The 17,982-nt window shown below is 38.5% G+C and overlaps 1 protein-coding gene across 5 annotated transcripts in view; it reads right to left on the bottom strand.

Annotated features, from left to right (window-relative positions):
• The window catches only part of Trpc6 (transient receptor potential cation channel subfamily C member 6), a 117,850-nt gene that overhangs the window by 10,894 nt on the left and 88,974 nt on the right, over window positions 1-17,982 (bottom strand). For all 5 annotated transcript variants that reach the window (XM_036194359.1, XM_036194361.1, XM_036194363.1 and 2 more), the window contains 5 exons: window positions 11,995-12,211; window positions 6,378-6,611; window positions 3,337-3,601; window positions 1,901-2,096; window positions 725-928 (listed from right to left, as the gene is read on the bottom strand). In XM_036194359.1, the coding sequence (XP_036050252.1) occupies window positions 725-928; window positions 1,901-2,096; window positions 3,337-3,601; window positions 6,378-6,611; window positions 11,995-12,211 (1,116 nt within the window). The remainder of the gene's footprint in view (window positions 1-724; window positions 929-1,900; window positions 2,097-3,336; window positions 3,602-6,377; window positions 6,612-11,994; window positions 12,212-17,982) is intronic.

Raw genomic sequence — 17,982 nt, 5'->3', positions numbered from 1 at the left:
GAATGCTCTAAAAAGATTCTTGTTCCTTTCAAATTCCCTTTTCAGAAGAAACTGACAGCTCTGTTAATTATTTGAATACACTCTATCATACGTGTCCCCATCCTGATCCACCTCCACTGGAAGTAGCCAGCCCATGTCTCCAATCCTATGTATACACAGCATTGTATATGTCTTTGAAATATATCTGAACATACTGGAAGCCTCCTACCCCCACCATCTGAGCACTACTCATCTGTGCTTTCTTGAGATCACCTTGCCTACTGAGATTATTATTTCCAATCAGTAATCTTAGACCTTCTTTCTTCAAGCACCTTGCTGCAGACACTGGCCTCTCACATTGTGTGTGAGCAGTCATTCCTGAATTGTGCAATGCAGATGTTATGTTAGATGGCCAAATTCCTACCAGCTACTGATAACTGCTGGCACTTCACTAACAGTGAAGGGAGAAACTTGGGGCGCCAGCAGCACAATAAAATCCCAAATACTCTCGATTTCAGTGTCTACACCAGACAATTCATTAATTTAGTTACACTTCATTTCTCTTGCATGTTTTTACATAGGAAATGTCCAGTGTGCCCTTTATAAATAGTCACCAGACCAAGGAGCACCATATATGTAGTTGCTGGGGATGAGAATGCAGGGACATGGTTTATCCATGGAAGGCTTCAGTGGTTACCATGTGGTAACAATTATGACTGTAGTGATAAGTGATCAAGCTAATCACCTTGTTCATCTCTGCATCTTCTTCGAAGCCTTTCTTATGGCCCTGGACCAGGTCAGACATCCATTTCTTAAATTTCAATAGGAGATAGAGCAGGGACTTTGGACTTGGCACAAGATTGAAGGGGACTGGAAGTGTTCTTCCCTCCTCAAAGTAGGAAAACCATAATTTGGCCCTTGCAAACTTCCACTCCACGTCAGCATCATCCTGTAGACATAGACATGACTGTTCAGCACAGAAACATGGAATTATCAGGCTCTTCGAACGCTGTGTGGCTGCATAGAAGAGGCAATGGCTAAAGGTAGATAGCCTGATTCCCAAGACTGAAGGCTCCGCACCCTCATTCTGAAGTCTGCTTCAGATTTTACTAGGCTTCCTAGACTACTGACCTCAAAATTCACATGAGTTTATAAATAATATGCAAGGTATAAAGTGTGCTTTCTAAAATACCATGAAAATGTATCCTTCATTCAAGCACTCATTCATTCAGGATATTTCTGGAATCAATATTTCTAGAATACAAACTTACACAGTCATCACCAATTTGAGAAATAATCAATTCTGAATGTAACTCAAAAAAGATGTGGACAGTATATTATTTGTAAATAATATTTTTTTCCTTTGTTGCTGCTATTTTGAAATAGAGTCTTATTGTATAGTCCAAGCAGGTCTGAAATTCATGTTGCTCTGTCTGCCTCAGTCTCACAAACATTGGGATTGCAGGGTTAGGCTACCACACCTGGCTGATAGCAATATTTGTTGACTAAAAAATTAATTCATCACTAGGTACAGTAGAATATATTCTTGGAAGGTAGAAGCTAGAGGATCAGGAGCACAAGGCCATCCTCTGCTCCAGGCTAACCTGAACTACATGAGATGGTATATAAAAAAATAACAAAACACCACAAAAATAAAATTTCATCTTGACGCAGTGTTTCAGGTTTTAAGAAACAGTAATAAATTAGACAGTGCTATCCCTTATCCTCTGCTGACTCAGCATACTCCATCTATACTGTGTTTAGTGAAGCTTGTCTGCATTCCTAGACCAACACTGATCAAGCGAGCATGGACAGTGAAGAAATAACAAATCATGGAGAGTAAATTTCATTCCACTGATTAGTTTATCCTTACAATACTTGAAACATGAACATGGACTATAAAAACATATGGATTTCATACCTCAATTTCCTGGAATGAACTGTTGATCATTGCAATTAACATATTTAGCAAAACAATAACCATAGTGACATTATAGACACCATACAGAACATAGCCAATGTTTTCAATGAACTTGTGATTGTAGTTGATGACCACTGACTTCACTTCTGAAAGCCCAAAGATAGCCCAGAACAGTGTCTTGAAACTTTCCTCAACTCTGGGAGAAAAAATAACAGAAAAAGAAATATAAGAAAAGATGTTAATACATAATAATAACATCATCATAAATCCGAGTGGTTTCAATATTCTTATAAACTATTAGCTATTCATGAGAAAATTATCTTCTTGTCTGAATTTTCAATTCCCTTTCTGTAAAATAGTCAAAATAGCAGTTTTAGGTTCATTGCGAAGATGTGATATTGTGCATATGAAGTGCATAGCTTAAGATTTAGCATTGAATAGACACTACATGCTGACATTAAAGGCTACGGGATAAACTCATGACTACAGATGTTGGTATTTAAATGATTGATGGAGTTGGCAAAGGAAAATTTAAATGAATTACTTAATAAAAATACAACTTGTTAGAGTCATTTTAGTTTCTTGTTTGTCTGTACTTCCATTCACACAAAATAAATAGAAAATAATGATATATATATGGAAATATGATATATATAATGGTATATATATATATATATATATATATATATATAAGAAAATATGACAATATAAATATAGACAATGGCACCAAATTTCTTGGCATGTCCTAGGAAGAATTGTGATGCTTCAGGCATAATCATTTGTCCAGAGTTAAGCTCATAGGTTTAACCCAGTTGGTTTAATTTTCTATTGAAAAAATGTACTTTAGAAGAATATGAAAAACAGTAGGTTCTTCTTCAGAAGCCACTTGTCCTGTGACATAGACATGACATTTAAGACATCTATTCCAGCACAGTTTATTCAAACTGTATGTGTGTGTGGTGAATGCAAGTCATAATCTTGTCACTGTTGCTACTAATAATCTGTCCAGTGATAAGTTCTGGTTAACTCAACTAGGAGAAGAGCTGTCCTCACACCAGTGCCCCAGCAGTCCCCATGAAAGAGGAATGGGACAGTGGATGCTACTTAGTAAATAATGTCAGCACATATGCAACATCTAGAATATTGTTTAGCTTTTGTGAGCTTTAGTTTCTTTTATGCACTATCTATAATAAAGGTATGTGTAGGAGGATTTACCATCTAATATAGCTCTAAAAATGTTATCTCATGATTTTATATTAGGAAGTTTTCTGTATGTTGGTCTTCATACAAGTCACTCTGAAAATATATGTCTTGCTGAAACAGATGTAGAGAGGATGTCTGCATCAAAGCATGGGCCTATGAACATGAGTGCTATTGAACAAATCTCCTTTTGATCTGTCATCAAATTCTGTCATCAGAATACCAGGACCACATACGTTGTGAAGGCTTCATTCTGTTTTGCACCAATGTAGTAGGAGTAGAGGTTGAACATTCCAATCATAAAGGCAACAAACACCATGATGAATATGACCATGAATTTGAAGATATCTTTTACTGTTCTTCCAAGTGAAATCTGCAGTGGTCCGAAGCTTTCATTTGCTGGTAAAATGTAAGCTATTCTGGAGAAACTTAAGACCACAGCAATTGCATAAAGACCTTCAGAGATGATTTGAGGATCAGAAGGGTCCCACTTTATCCTGGCTAGAAAAAAATCAGAGACAAGTAATTCCTATGGGTTGCTTATTCTTTGTAAATTCTTTTCTGATAATAAAGTAAGCTCAAGTGAAAGTCTCCATTCTGAAGAACTTCTCAAGTGCCTGCCATATCTTCTAATCTGACTGAGATGGTTTGCTATGAATTCTCAACAGGGTTTAATTCCTATGTGGCAAATCCATGGTGTACTAGTTGAGCAATTGTCCCTATTGATAGATATGTATCTCCAAATGAAAGAACATATACAATAACCCCTCTCAGGTTTATTCCTCTCTCCCTAACAGTGAGAGTACTGTTCCCATTGTTCTCATCTGCCCTTGAAAATTCAATAAGTTCACATACAGACAGTGCTTAGAAATATCTGGCACTTACTAAGTTATAGCATTCATTGTTCAATCTTGAACTATAACCACAAAATAATGTCATTTGAGGCTTATATACTTACTATTTAAACCTACTAGAAATACTTTTATTGGTCAGTAAAGCAAGTCTATTTTTGCTACAAATTTTTCTACAATTCATTAATAATTTCTTCTCGTATTATTACATTAAGCCATCAAAAACCACTTAAGAAACCATTATGAAGAAAAATGCAAAACAGTGTGTAAGAATGAGGAAAATGTGATTACAAATTTGCATTTGGTTATTTTCAGAGAAGTGGAATTAGGAAAGGATAACACAAAACTTATGAATATCGTTTCTTTTTATAGTGTTTTGAGTATTACTTTAAGTAGATGTCTGAGTATATTTTGAAACTCCTTAAATAAAAACCTAGGATTGAAATAAATACTAAGATCCATAATGAAAATGAGATTTTAGTGACATAGACATTAAGCCCACAAAGATGTCAGTTAAACATTAATAGATTTATTTTCCCCAAGCCGTTTCTATGGGAGGGATTATTTTACGTGGGTGAATATTGAAATTTATTTCCTTTCCTTAGTCAGTTTTCCCCTGGGGAAATAAATAGTTCACCGTTTGTTAACCTGGGATAGTAAGCACGTTGACTTTGATCATGGGGTTGGCATTGCCCTCTTTCTTGTGAAACTTCTCTGGTCCCCACAGAGGCATCCCTCAAGATCAACCATTTACAGTCACCACCATTCTACCCCTCATTGAGAATGCTGCCCTGGCCCACTGCTAGCTGAAAACTGGATGGTAATTCTTACAAATTTGGAGACTATACGTCAGGGATCCATCTAGCTCTGATGTACGACATCTGCCCTTTTATCAGTTTTAGAGTTGATGACTGAGACCCTACTTCATATTCATTTGTTCAGTTCTCAGTTCTTTCAGTGCCTGAGACCCCTCCTAGAGACTTCAAAGATTATTTTGCTTTGACACAGTTTATATGTCTTTAAAAAAAAATCATTCAAAAATAAACTTTTAAAACTTATGTGTATGTGGGCTCAATGTCACATACGTTGACACGTCATGATGATCAAATTAATATAGTTAATATATCAATCTCCTTATCACATTCTTTTTCTGTGTGGTAAGAGCATTTAAAATTTACTGTCTCAGCAATTTTCCTTTGTGTAGTACACTGGTTAACTACAGCCACCATGTTGCATGGTCGAACAGCAGCATTTGTGGCTTGTGTCTAAGTACAGCATGTTCTTGTCTCTAACCCACATGTTTCCATTCCTGCTTTCCACCATTATGATTTGCTTATGTGCGACACATGTAAGTGAAATCATGAGATTTTTGCATGCCTGTTTTATTTCATGTAGCAATGATATTCATCATGTTTTTGCAATAATCATCTCCTTTCTTATTTAAACCCAAGTATCATTTCATCATGTATGCATAGTTCACATGTGAATTTTTCTCTTTCTACTTTAACATTTCACAGCTGTTGAATATGTTCAATTAAAGAAATGGCTGGTGAACTTCTGCCATCAACACGTGACCTGTCAAATGTTCAGACAAAGCCTGCACTGAGGCCACATTTAACTCATGATCACTACTCAGAGCTGCTCTTACAGAAGTCACAGATGGAGCTTGTTCAGCTCTGTGCACTAGGCAAACACACAGTGAGTTTTAAAAGCAAAAGAACTAACTTTACTGAAGTAGATAGGGGATGCACAATATGATCTCTGCTTTCTTTACATCATTACAGACAGAAGTGTAGCCAAAATAAGAGGTTTTGTTGGAGGCTTTAGAAGAAAAGGAATTCTTTCATGATATGGAAGACATGATGGCTAGAATACAGATATCCCATATTGGCATTTTTTTGGATCACTGTCTCATGTGAACTCTCTTAGAAGTCAAGAAAAAATTATGAGACTGTAGGGCTCAGAGTGCTTGCTGGTCTTGTAAAGGACACAAGTTCAGTTTCCAGCACCCATGTTGAAAAGCTCACAATCACCTGTAACTCCAGCTTCAGTGGATCTAACAACTTCTGCTGGACTCTTTGGGTACTCAGTCTTATATGGGAAACACACACAAAGACTCAGTAAAAAGAAAAAGACAACAGAAAAATACATAATTATAAGATATGGTACAGGGATTCTCAATGGATTTGGTAGCTATCCAGTTGATTTAAGAAGGAATGGGAGATGATTCCCATGGTTAACAAAGGTCCATGCAGAAGATAAACCAAATGTAGAGGCAGAAAGCATGAATCTTCAGGTGATGTTATTCTTCAAATACAGATACCATCAACAAACAATTTTGTGTGAACTGGGGAAAAAAAGCTACTAATACTTCTTTACAAGAAAATATTTTATCTTCAGTAGTTTACACAGTAACATAAACTCACCCAGATTGTAGTACTTGACGTTGTCTCCCAGCGTGACTTTTGTCAAGTCCTTCAAAGTGTCATTTGCATCAATGATGCTCTGAGCTTTGGATGCATGCCAGAACGCCATGAATCTTGCAATGAATGATGCTGCAAAGATTGCCAGCATCCCAAAATCAAGCATATTCCATAACTCAAATAAGTACTCTTTGGGGCCTTGAGTCCAAATTTCTTTACATTCAGCCCATATCATGCCTGCATCAGTAAAGGATTAATATATCAGCTCAATTTCATTCTAATTTTAGCTCTTCCATGAAGACAAAACAATTGGAAAGGTCTCATCTGATATTCACAGCTCTGTAAATTTCCCCTATCTTCCTTTCCAGTCACAATTTCCCCACCTCCAGAAACCCAGTCCAATAATATCACCATGTTACCTGAAAGCAATCAAATGAAATTAATCAAAAATCTCAAGTGAAAAAAATACCACATTGATCTTTTATTTCAAATCATGAAAAAATACTTAAGATGTTCTTTTTAATATCCTAAGCACAACATACCTACATACTCAAAATGGAAGTACTCACATTTTCTCAATGAAATTATGCAGATATTTGATATGATATCTTATAAATTATTGTGGGTTACAGATCATGGGAACTACCTGCCAACATCCAACCACAGAACCTTCCTTGACCATGAGCCTCGTCTACTGTCTTCTGAAAACCACCTCCACTTTTCCTAGTATGTGCCCCTCTCAGACAAAAACTGAGGAACACATAAGACTTCTCTGATGGGGCCTTTGATTCAAAGATTAATGGTCTTGCCACACTTCTCTTAGTCTGAATGAAAGTTTGGACCCATCTAACCAAGGATGCCTCCCTTCCATTTCTAACCCTCAGGTTCAAAAGCCCTTCCCTTCTCTCCTCTATCTTCTCCACATTTTTTCTCATAAGAACATTCACCTTAATAAAATTACACTTCTTTCAATGTAAATATTGTGTGTTTAGTTTTTCCACATGTGTCTTGAGGAACCAGAACACACACCATCAAGTAAATCCACAAGTTTAAATGGCATACAATCTGTGAACAAACACAAACGAGCATCTTGAAAGACGACAGGAAATTACAGAGGCTAATTGCATCACTGCACTAACAGTGATTGACTTCTTTGATAAATTATTAATAATAGTTCACGGTTTTCCAAAGCCTCAGTGCAGCACTTACGAGCATTGGTTGCGAGACTTTTTTTCTACAATAATTGGCTGCAGAGTCATTGACAAAGTGTTCAGACGTTCTAGAATGTAGATTGCAAAATAAGAATGCAACATGTACCTACTTTACAAGACCACAGTGTACAAATGAAATAATAACTGTAAAATATAGAGCACAGTGCTGGCCTTTGTAACAAACTGTGACAAAGCACTGGTTTCTTTGATTTAGTTGTAACTTTCATGTACCCTCTTTCTTAACTTGAAGGATATTACTTAATTAAAAAGAAGTTAAAAATGCTGTCCTGTCTGACACCCCATCCCCTGCTAGAGCCCTATGCAGAAACACAATCCACATGCTCATTGAAGTCTTCTCTCACCAAGAACTTCCTGCACAGACTTAGAAGCAGGCCTCTCCCCTAACCTTCAGCATCTCTTGCCCCAGTTCCCACATCCATCTCATGTCTATCACAGAACATGCTAGGCCAGTTGCTGAGCAGCCCTGCCAGATGAAGAAAATGCCATGGTCATTATTCTTGTTAGGTAATTTCAGGTTAAGGGGACATTAGCATTGACTTACAAGTTTATAACAGGAAATAGTGCAAGACTCACATTCACACCAAAACATTGAACAGAATGGGAAAACCTAAAAGCATCTATGTTCTTGGTGTGATCCCCAAGTTTTCCCAACTTTAACAAAGATTACAATGATTCAGAGTAATGTACAGGAACCAAGTGGACATTGGAACTCACACAGTCCAGTCATTTTGAAACTGTCTCTTTTTCCTCATACCTTTTTTTTTTTTTCTGGTATAAATAGTATCTTGCTGCATCTGACAAAGTACAGCTAACACTCAGAGCTATTCAGGAAGTGTGCCTGTCCAATCCCCTCTATGCTGATCCCAACCTCTGGGTTGTTGCTTAAGGACCTTTGAAATTGTCCACATCTAGTCTGGCTTCTCCCCCATGCAGGAGAGTTCTCGGTAGGGACCACATTGTGGAAAAAGTGCTGGGCTGAGTGACTTCCTACTTCTAAGGGAGGCTCGCTCTGTTGCCAGCTTGTGAGGACCGTCTCTTCAAAGAGAGTGTGCTGGTTCTATTTCTGTTCTCTAGAGCAGTGGAGAGTGTGCCAGTTCCCTCTGCATTTGAACTTCTCTAGTGAGCAAGCCACTTGTGTGCTCCTTGTGTTGGCTCTCCTCCAGCAGAGCCATGCTTCCCTGGGACACTGAGACACTAAGAGCTTCAACGCCCTGCCGCCCTACTTCCAGGTATGTTTCACCTTCTTCTTTAAGGGACCCCCACCAATGGAATAAGCCTCAAATTATAATAGTGAAGCCCTCCTTTCCATCCCCTTCAGTAATGAAAAGTAAACTCCCCAAATCCTCTGAGGACCAGTGTGGGGTCACTCACACTCGGTTGTCGCTCGCTCTCGAAGCCGTGGTCTCCACAGCAGAGCAATGGCAGCCCTGACTGTGCTCTGACTGTTCGAGTCAACCTAGGATCGCTTGTGCTTTCTCAGAGCTCGCGGTGGATGACATACAACAAATGATCCTCCGACTTCTGAACACAAAGCCCTCTCACACACAGCGCCTGCCCTGTGTTCCTGCCAGAGCCCACACCAACATCAGTTTGCAGTTATTCTGTCTGGCTACAGTCTCTTGGAGTATCAGTTCTACTCTTTGGCTTTTCAAATTTTCAGCAAATGAAAATCACATAGATTTGCTTGCTGTTAAAAACAACAAAACAAAAACCATGCCTTTTCCACTAACACTGTAACACATCTGGCCTGTGATCTACATAGCCTATTTCTCATTAATATTTCTAGAAGCTTCTGTGAGTTTCTTACAAGAACAAAAATAAAAGAAAATAGACAGTAGTGTCCGAAGCTGAGCCAGGAACCCACATAGTCTACATGGACATAGCTGTCTCTTTGATTTATTTTTGTTTTTCCTCTTCAAATAAAGATTGTAAGATAATTTCTAAAGTAAAACGCAAAGGTTATCAGGGCAGTTCTTCCACGGAAAATGTTTTTGTTCACAACATTAAAGATATTTAATATTCTCAGCTTTGGTTTCTCATTGAAAAGGTAAGTCTATACTAAAAATTATATATTACAGGAAGAATAAATTTTGATAAAGAATGAAATGAGCATTCATTATCTCTAATACTATTAATAAAATTTATTTTCTTTTCAAAATTATGTCTTGTATTTAAAGAGATATCTCTTATCTAGTAGGAAATGCTTACCATATATATATAAAAAAACAAATAATACCTAGTGAAAAGTTTAATAATTATCTGAGACTCTTTGAGCCTGTCCAACACTCCAATTCCTTATTGTATATTTTACTTATATTAATATATTTTTAAAAAACCTCATAGCTCTTAGTGTAATAAGATAGAGGCTATAAAATAGTATTTACTCTTAAGTCATACAACAGAGATAAAATATATCTCTTCCAGTTTTTTCAATTAAATTAGAAAAGAAAGAGTTAAAGAAAAGTCAAGTCCTGCCATGTGTTCAAGGTCAGCATTATTCTAGTAAAACCAGGAGAAAACTGTTTTCCCTTGAAACTTACCTATGAGATCAAGCGGTTTGAAAGTTTTAAATAATCCAGTAGCCAGTGAACCACCTTACGAAGTCCAAAGCATGCATACTGCAAGTGTTATGCTACTTCCTAATATCCCGTTGGTCATCCACTGGGCTCCACTATGAAGAAGCCATGGATGCCCGGGAAGTGACATGATCTGACTGCAACACTTCTCTGGGTGACTAAGGTGCCAGCTGATGGAGCAGACCTAACAGACTGTGGGAGGTTCTGTATCAAGAGCCTTTGTGTCTTCTCTTTATACTCCACACAGTTCCACTGAGGGAATTTCATACAGTCAAGGCCTTAAGAGTTGTGTGAAAATGAAGAATTTCTGGAAATATATCTATGGTCAGACTTATTCCAGGAGTCATTCTTCATATGACTCAGTTGACATTTATCCCTGGAAATGCTACGACATTTCCTACTTAACCATGAATTTAACAAGCAGTTTTTCACGTGTCTCCCCCACCCCCTAGAGGACAGTAACCACTTTCTAATAACAAGCCTCCCTGTAGACACACAATTACCAAGTTATTTGCAGTTAACCTTTAAGCCATTCTCAGGTCCTCTCCCACAGATGCTGAACTCAGGCAACTCTTGTCATTAGGTTCACTGCAGTTGGTCCCAGCCTCTGGGCTCACCACCACTTCAAGCCTCCCTTTTCAGCAAAACCAGTGAGACATTTCTGAAATGTGCTCTGAGCCATCAGCAGCAGCCACTGGAAATCACCCTCTGACCATTTCACCACCCACCTCTGTCACCCACAGCCACGAAGCCCCTAGAGACCAGCCAAGAGGAGTTCACAGTATTTCAAGTGGTCCAGTCTTACTATAGTTCCACATCTCAACACCTAATGCCTCTGTGTTCATATCCCCCAAATGCTTGGTCTGGTTAGCTTGTCTTTATCCTCAAAGCCTTAAAGGTGCCATTGGTATTTAAGGAGAGGAATTCTCTGCTCCTTCTGCATCCTACCTCACTAATATTTAAATGCCCAATCTGTGCTTCTGTAGTATCTTAGCAGGTCCTCAATTGTATCATTTTTCATGAATGAGATTTAACTACTGACATTTTTATTTGTCACCCAGATTACTTCCTTGAATGGAAAGACTACATCCCACTCAACTTAGTATCCTTATTACCCAATGACAGCTCAATAGTGGTTGAATGTGTTTATTCATAAATATCCAAGAGAGATACTTTTCTCACATGCTTTGTATTTAGTGACAATCTACAGGTATAAGTAAATTCTAAAGACAAATCAAATCCTATAGTGCTTCAAACTAAATTCCTCATCTTTCTCAAGCTACCTGAGGAAATGAGTTACTTAATGCCCTCATAATTCAATAAAATAGATGTTATTATATATAGCAGACTGGATATCTGAGGTACAGAAAGGCTGTGTGGCCTGATGTATGGTAAGGGCTTTGAACAATTCCTGGTACATAATAAATTTTCAATCAAAATGAGTGGCTACTAGTTTTAGTTTCTCTTAAATCCCAACATAAAATAATACAGTTGTTTTCAAGCTTGAAATCAAAGCCATCCCAAACTGCACATGGGAGGTTGTCATTATTGGTGATGGGTTTGATTAATGGTATACTGCTGGTCTTCTTCCTTTTGGGGAGAGGGAATGCAATTATCACAGGGCATATGAAGAGACTGACATTGGTAATAAGAGCACTATAGCAACTGCGTAAGATCACAAAGAAAGTCACAGTGCATGGAAACTATTTCCTACTGCATACATTTGTGTAACTGATTATGTGGGAGAATCAGCATGATTCAGTACAATTGCTAAGGCTGCAAAAAGGAACAAGACAGAAAATCAGTCTTTACCTATTACCCAGGATATAATGAGCATCTCCATCCATGAGAAGCAGGATGTTTTCATCCTGAACAGCTGTCTTGCGTTATCTGTGGTGGTTTCATTAGGGAGGAGCTTGGTGCCTTCAAATCTGTCAGCTGCATTCATGACGAGCAGCCCCAGGAAAATGGTGAAGGAAGCTGCATGTGCTACAAACTTCATGAATGGTCCACGCATTATCTTCCCCATCTGCCACAACATACATCAACAGAAAAATCAGAAAAATCTTAATATTGTTCTCTCTCTCTCTCTCTCTCTCTCTCTTTCTCTCTCTCTCTCTCTCTCTCTCTCTCTCTCTCTCTCTCTCACACACACACATACACACATACACACATACACACACACATACACACACACACACACACACACACACACACACACACACACACATACACATCTGCATATTTCAATGCTCTCCTAAAATAGCCATATATTTTTTATGATTAGTGATAGAAAAATAATTTTTATATTGTTGTAAAATTTTGGCCATGTTCTTCTACTTGCTGATGTTTCTAATAATTGAAAACTAATTTCACGATCAAGAATTTTTAAACTTTTGGACTGGAGAGATGGCTCAATGCATTAAGAGTGTTTGATGCTCTTCCAAATCTATATCTCAACACCCTCGCTGGGTGGCTCACAACCACCTGTAACTCCATCTTAGTGGATCCAATGCCATCTTCTGATCTTCTTCAGGCATGCACACATACATGTCAGATTCACAAATGCACACAGATGCATACATAAAATAAATCTTTTAGGAAAAAGAATATTTAAATTATTGAGGTGTTGTTAATGTTAGTTCAAATGCAGAGGACATCATCAGCACACTCATAAGGAGCAAACTCATTTAGTGAGCCTAAGCATGGAAGAAGCAGTAGTGAAAACATTAAGCAGGTCTGCATTATAAAGCATAGACCCTGAGTTTTGTCTCCGGAGTGATTTACTGACATACACCGAGCTCAGGCTTGAGGTGATGCTGATGTCTTGTGGATAGTGTCAGGGCATAAAAGTCATGAAGATCAACACAATGTCTCCCTGGAGGAAAAGTCACTTCAGAGTCACAGGCTCAAAGGTCACCGACTTTAAAGTTCAGCATTTGGGGATCAGGCTTCACCTTCATCATTTTGTTTGCTGGGTGACAAAGAGTACATTTCTTGCCCAATGTGAAAACTGAATCCTTCCTATGAAATAGATAGATGATAAAACCTACTATGTCACTGCACTATTGTATTAATTTCTGTCTGAAATGTGGCCATGGCAGAGGGAGAGTCTAGGTTATACCTCAAGGCTCTGGACATCTCTAAAATGATAAATGAAACCCATTAAAATCAAGAATAAGCATACATAATACACAATGATACATTTGTTAAAATGTGATAAAACCCACAATTATTACATAGTGAAAAAAATTTTGTGATTTTTAAAGCAAGCTGACAAATGAAAGGGGAAAAAAAAACGAGCAACTTTCCGAGAGGTTAAAGAAGTATATTTGAATCCTCATATCCTTTATTATTGCAGAAAACTGAACAGGCTCTGGCAATGGATCCTTGAGTTGGGATAGCCTTGAGTTCGGATACTCTAGCCTCTGCCTAGACTGCTAAACTCATAGGCACATGCCACCACAGTTGGCCATATCTCTCTTTAAAATGTGGAGATTTGGGTATGTCTCAATGAACTTTAAGAATTGAGGAGTTATTTTAGCAAATTTTGCTATCCATATTTTGGGATATAAATAAATTTATAATATATAACTATAGATAGAAGTATTTTATTGAATAAGTTGCCAAACAAATTTAATAGCCTAGCTAATTGTTGAATTAAATACATTAAAATAGACACACTCAAGTTCTTAAGCTACATCACTAAGTCACTTATTTGTGGTCTTTCTGATTGTTTAGCATTAATGCAGACACTTAGGGCTATAAGCTTCCCTCTTAGAACTGCTTCCCTGCCTTTAAATAGTTGTTTTTTTGTAATGGACTGGAAGGGATGGCAAAGTGAGCATTCACAAACAACACCACACACCATGAAGGCAGCAAGAATGATGGGAAAGAATTTGGAGGTGAAGGCCTGGAGTGTTTATGAGGCAGCCTTAGACCACCTCTTCTCAGTAGCATGGCTGGAGACAGACAGACCCGCTAGCTGACCCCTGACTGGCTTTGTTATTTACTTTCCTTTACTAGCCAGGCTGCTGGCCAGGGTTTGCTTAGAGATATATCTATTATGCTGTACAAAAAAATTATATCCAAGTGGATCAAAGACCTTACTCTGAAATGTGAGACCCTAGAATTGCCAAAAGAAAACATTGAGAGTAACCTACAAGACATAGGTGTAAGAAAGGACTTTCTGGACATGACTGCATTAGCCAACTACTGAAGGCCAACAACTGACAACTGGGACTTAAACAAGTTTCTCCACAGCTTATGGAAAAATTAAGTAAAGAGCAACCCACAGAACAGGAGAGAGTCTTAGCCAGCTATATACATAACAAAGGATTAATATCCAGAATATACAAAGAACTTGGTAAACAAAGAGTCAAGGAAACAAATAAGTAGCATTACATAGACTAAACAGGCTGTATTTATGGATTTATGAATACATACAGCAATTAATGAAAGAGACAAGTTTGGAAAGCAATGAGGGGAATATGGAAATGTTTGGAGGGAAGGAAAGGCAGAGGGAAGTGAATTATTACAACTTCAGAAAGTCTTTTAAAAATATTGTTAAATGGGCTAAGGATCTAAAGTGTTTTCAATATTAGAAATGGCTGAGAAGTACCTCAAAAAGTGTTTATTACCTTAGCAATTAGGGAAATGAAAATTTAAAAAACTTTGAGATTTCATCTCACCTCAGTCAAAAAACTAAAATCAGCAAAAGTACTTACAATAAATGCTAGTGAGGTTGTAGAGAAAGAGAAACTCTCATTCTCTGTAGAGGGAGGTGAAGACTTGTGTAGCCTCTCTGGAAATCAGTATACAAAATCCTCAAAACACTAAAAATATACCTACCATATGGCTTAGGTTGGCACACCACTCTTTGGCATATGCCCAATGTGGTGATATATTGTGTACCCTAATTAACTTGCCTGAGCATCAGAGGAAAGAGCCAGTCACTAGATTAGACATAGAAGTCAGGCAGTGGTGGCACACACCCTTAATTGTATCACTCAGGAAGCAGAGATCTGTCTGGGTCTTTGTGAGTTCAAGGCCACAATGGAAACAGAGCCAGGCACTGGTAGCACACACCTTTAATTCCAGTACTGGAAAGCACACAAGCCTTTAATCCCAGGAAGTGATGTCTGGGTAGAGAAAGGTATATATGGTGTGAGGAAACAGGAACTCCCTCTTTTTAGGCTGAGGACTTTGTAGAGGTAAGAACTAGTGGCTAGCTGCTCTACTTATTGGATCTTTTAGCTTTCATTCTGATATCTGGCTCTGCTTTTTTATTACAGGACCTTTTAAGATTTGTATTATATCTGGTGCCCAACTTGGGCACAAATTCATGAACTCACAAAAAACCCACTTGCCTTAGGCTCAGGCTCGAGCTACATGCAGCGGGAATCTCCATCCTGACTGGGCCCAGAGTCCTTAACCCACTGGCTAAGTTTCTGTTTCAGCCTCTCTGCAGCAAAATCCCCAGGCTCAAGCTCCAAACAGTACAGAATTAGCTGCTTTTGCATGTTCTCCAGTGCAGAAAACTGGCTTTTTGGCTCCTTTTTTCACCTGGTGAGTTTGGGCTTTCCTTGGGCCCTTCCTCAGGCTGCCGCCACACCATCATCTGAATTGTTGTTATCAGCAGACATGGTGAGTCAACTAAGATTTCTTAAAGGGAGAAATTAGGTAAAAGAAAGATTTTCCCATATTAAAAAATGGGAAACATTTTTACAATGGAGGGAATATGGTCTCTGTCTGATAATGCAATTGACGACTTGAAAGTGGAACAATTAAATGAAAGGATAATTTTAATATAGATGGGATTTATGTAACATCAATTATAAATATTATTTGTTTGATCATTTTTGTTTAATTTTTAAAAGTTGGTTAATATGAATGTCAAGATAAAAGTTTTAGAAAAACTTGTTGAAATAGAATATAGAGATATTTAGACCCAGACAGAAGAATTTAAAGGTGAAGCAATCTCAGCACTGCATTATATGGTTACAGAGGAACAGCCTAAGGCTTTCAAGCAGCAAAACATAATCTATCCAGTAACCTTACAGGAACTGCCAAATGCTCAAGGCTGTATAAGAGCTGATTGGACTCCTGTGCAAATGTTAGATTTGAGGAGATTCAAAGAAGCATATGGTATGCATTACCCATTTGTGAATCATATGTTAAACTCGTGGTCAACTTGTAATAGAATTATCCCTCAAGACTGGAGAGATTTGGTTACAGCTGTCCTAGAAGCTGATCTACAATTACAATGGAGGACCTGGTGGAAGGATGAGGCTAAGACCATGAACAACAAAGTAGGGCTAGAGCTATGGAAATGTTGAAGATAAACTTCTTGGAGGGAGAGATTATGCTAATATAGAAAGGCAATCTCTATATGATGATCACACCCTAGCTTTATGCCAAATGGCAGCCTTAAATGCTTTGGACAGAATGAAGTAGGAAAGAAAATTGAGTCATTTACAAATTGTATAGAGGGCCCAAAAGAAACCTACACTGATTTCTTACAAAGGCTGTCTTTAGCAATAAATAGAATGATGTCAAATTCAGAAGTTAGACAAATAATAATTAAATATCTGGCTTTTGAAAATGCTAATGTACAATGCAAAAGGATAATTAAGCCATTAAAGGCCAGATCAGCACCCTTGGAGGAATGGATCTGAGATACAATTAATATTGAGTCTCATAATGAAGCTCGGTTACAGGAGGTGATTTCCAGAGGTTTGAAGAAAAAATAGTAATGTCAGATGTTTCAAATGTGGTAAACAAGGTCACCTAAAAAGGGACTGTAACAGGGTGTTCCTAGAAGCAATGTTTTTCAAAGAATAATCCCCAAAGAATACCCCTCCCTTCTAGAGTATGCAGAAGATGTGGCAAAGGCAAACATTGGACTAACAAATGTAGATCAACAAGGGACTGAAAGGTAATCCTTTGCATTTGCTGTCAGGAAACTCACTGGCAGGCCTCTTACAGGTACCCATGACATTCAATTCAGTCTTTTCATGCCATCATGGAAGAAACCCTTTCTCAAAGCAATTTAAGAACCTAATGCCTATTATAAAAAACATACTGCTCAAGGTGATAGAACAACTATAGAAGAGAGAACAAAAAATTTGGGAGAAACCATAAAGTGAATTTTTGGGCAAACTTCTTCTATAAATGAAAAAAGACAAAAATTTAAAATACAAATAAAGACCAGAGGTGAGTGCCTGGGGTTATACTCAGAGAGGCAACCGCCCCTGGGTCCCACCCCTGGGGACCATACTGGGAGGACCTGCCCAACTTGGCCCCAGTTTCTGGCCAATTGGCAGGCCCTGTGGGAAGGCTCCCCTTTTCCAAGACTGCAGGCAGACGCTGCAGTCTCCACACCCGGCTCCCACACCCATTTGCCCAAAACCCAGCCACTTCCTGAGACTCACAGACAAGCCCCCAGCTCCCATCCACCCCAGAACTCCCATCTGGACCAGAGAGAGACCCTCTGGTGGACACTACAACCTCAACACCTTAACCCCACACCCATCTGCTGGAGACCACAGCCCCTTCCACAGACTTAGAGACCAGTGTCCAGCATACCATCCTGCCCTGGAACTCCCATATGGACCAGAGAGGCCCCAGCTACCATCTGCCCTGGAACTCCCATATGGACCAGAGCTTCCATCCTGTCCCAGAACTCCCTTCTGGAGAGGAGGAGCTCCCATCTGGACAAAATAAGAAGACTTCAGGGACTTCCTGAGACTCAGAGTCCAGCCCCCCAGCTCCTATCAGGCCAGCACTCTCATCTGGACC

This window comes from Onychomys torridus, chromosome 7, assembly GCF_903995425.1.
Source record: "Onychomys torridus chromosome 7, mOncTor1.1, whole genome shotgun sequence".
Classification (NCBI taxonomy): domain Eukaryota; kingdom Metazoa; phylum Chordata; class Mammalia; order Rodentia; family Cricetidae; genus Onychomys; species Onychomys torridus.
Note: the sequence above shows the minus strand (reverse complement) of the source record. Positions and strands in the feature narration are given on the sequence as shown.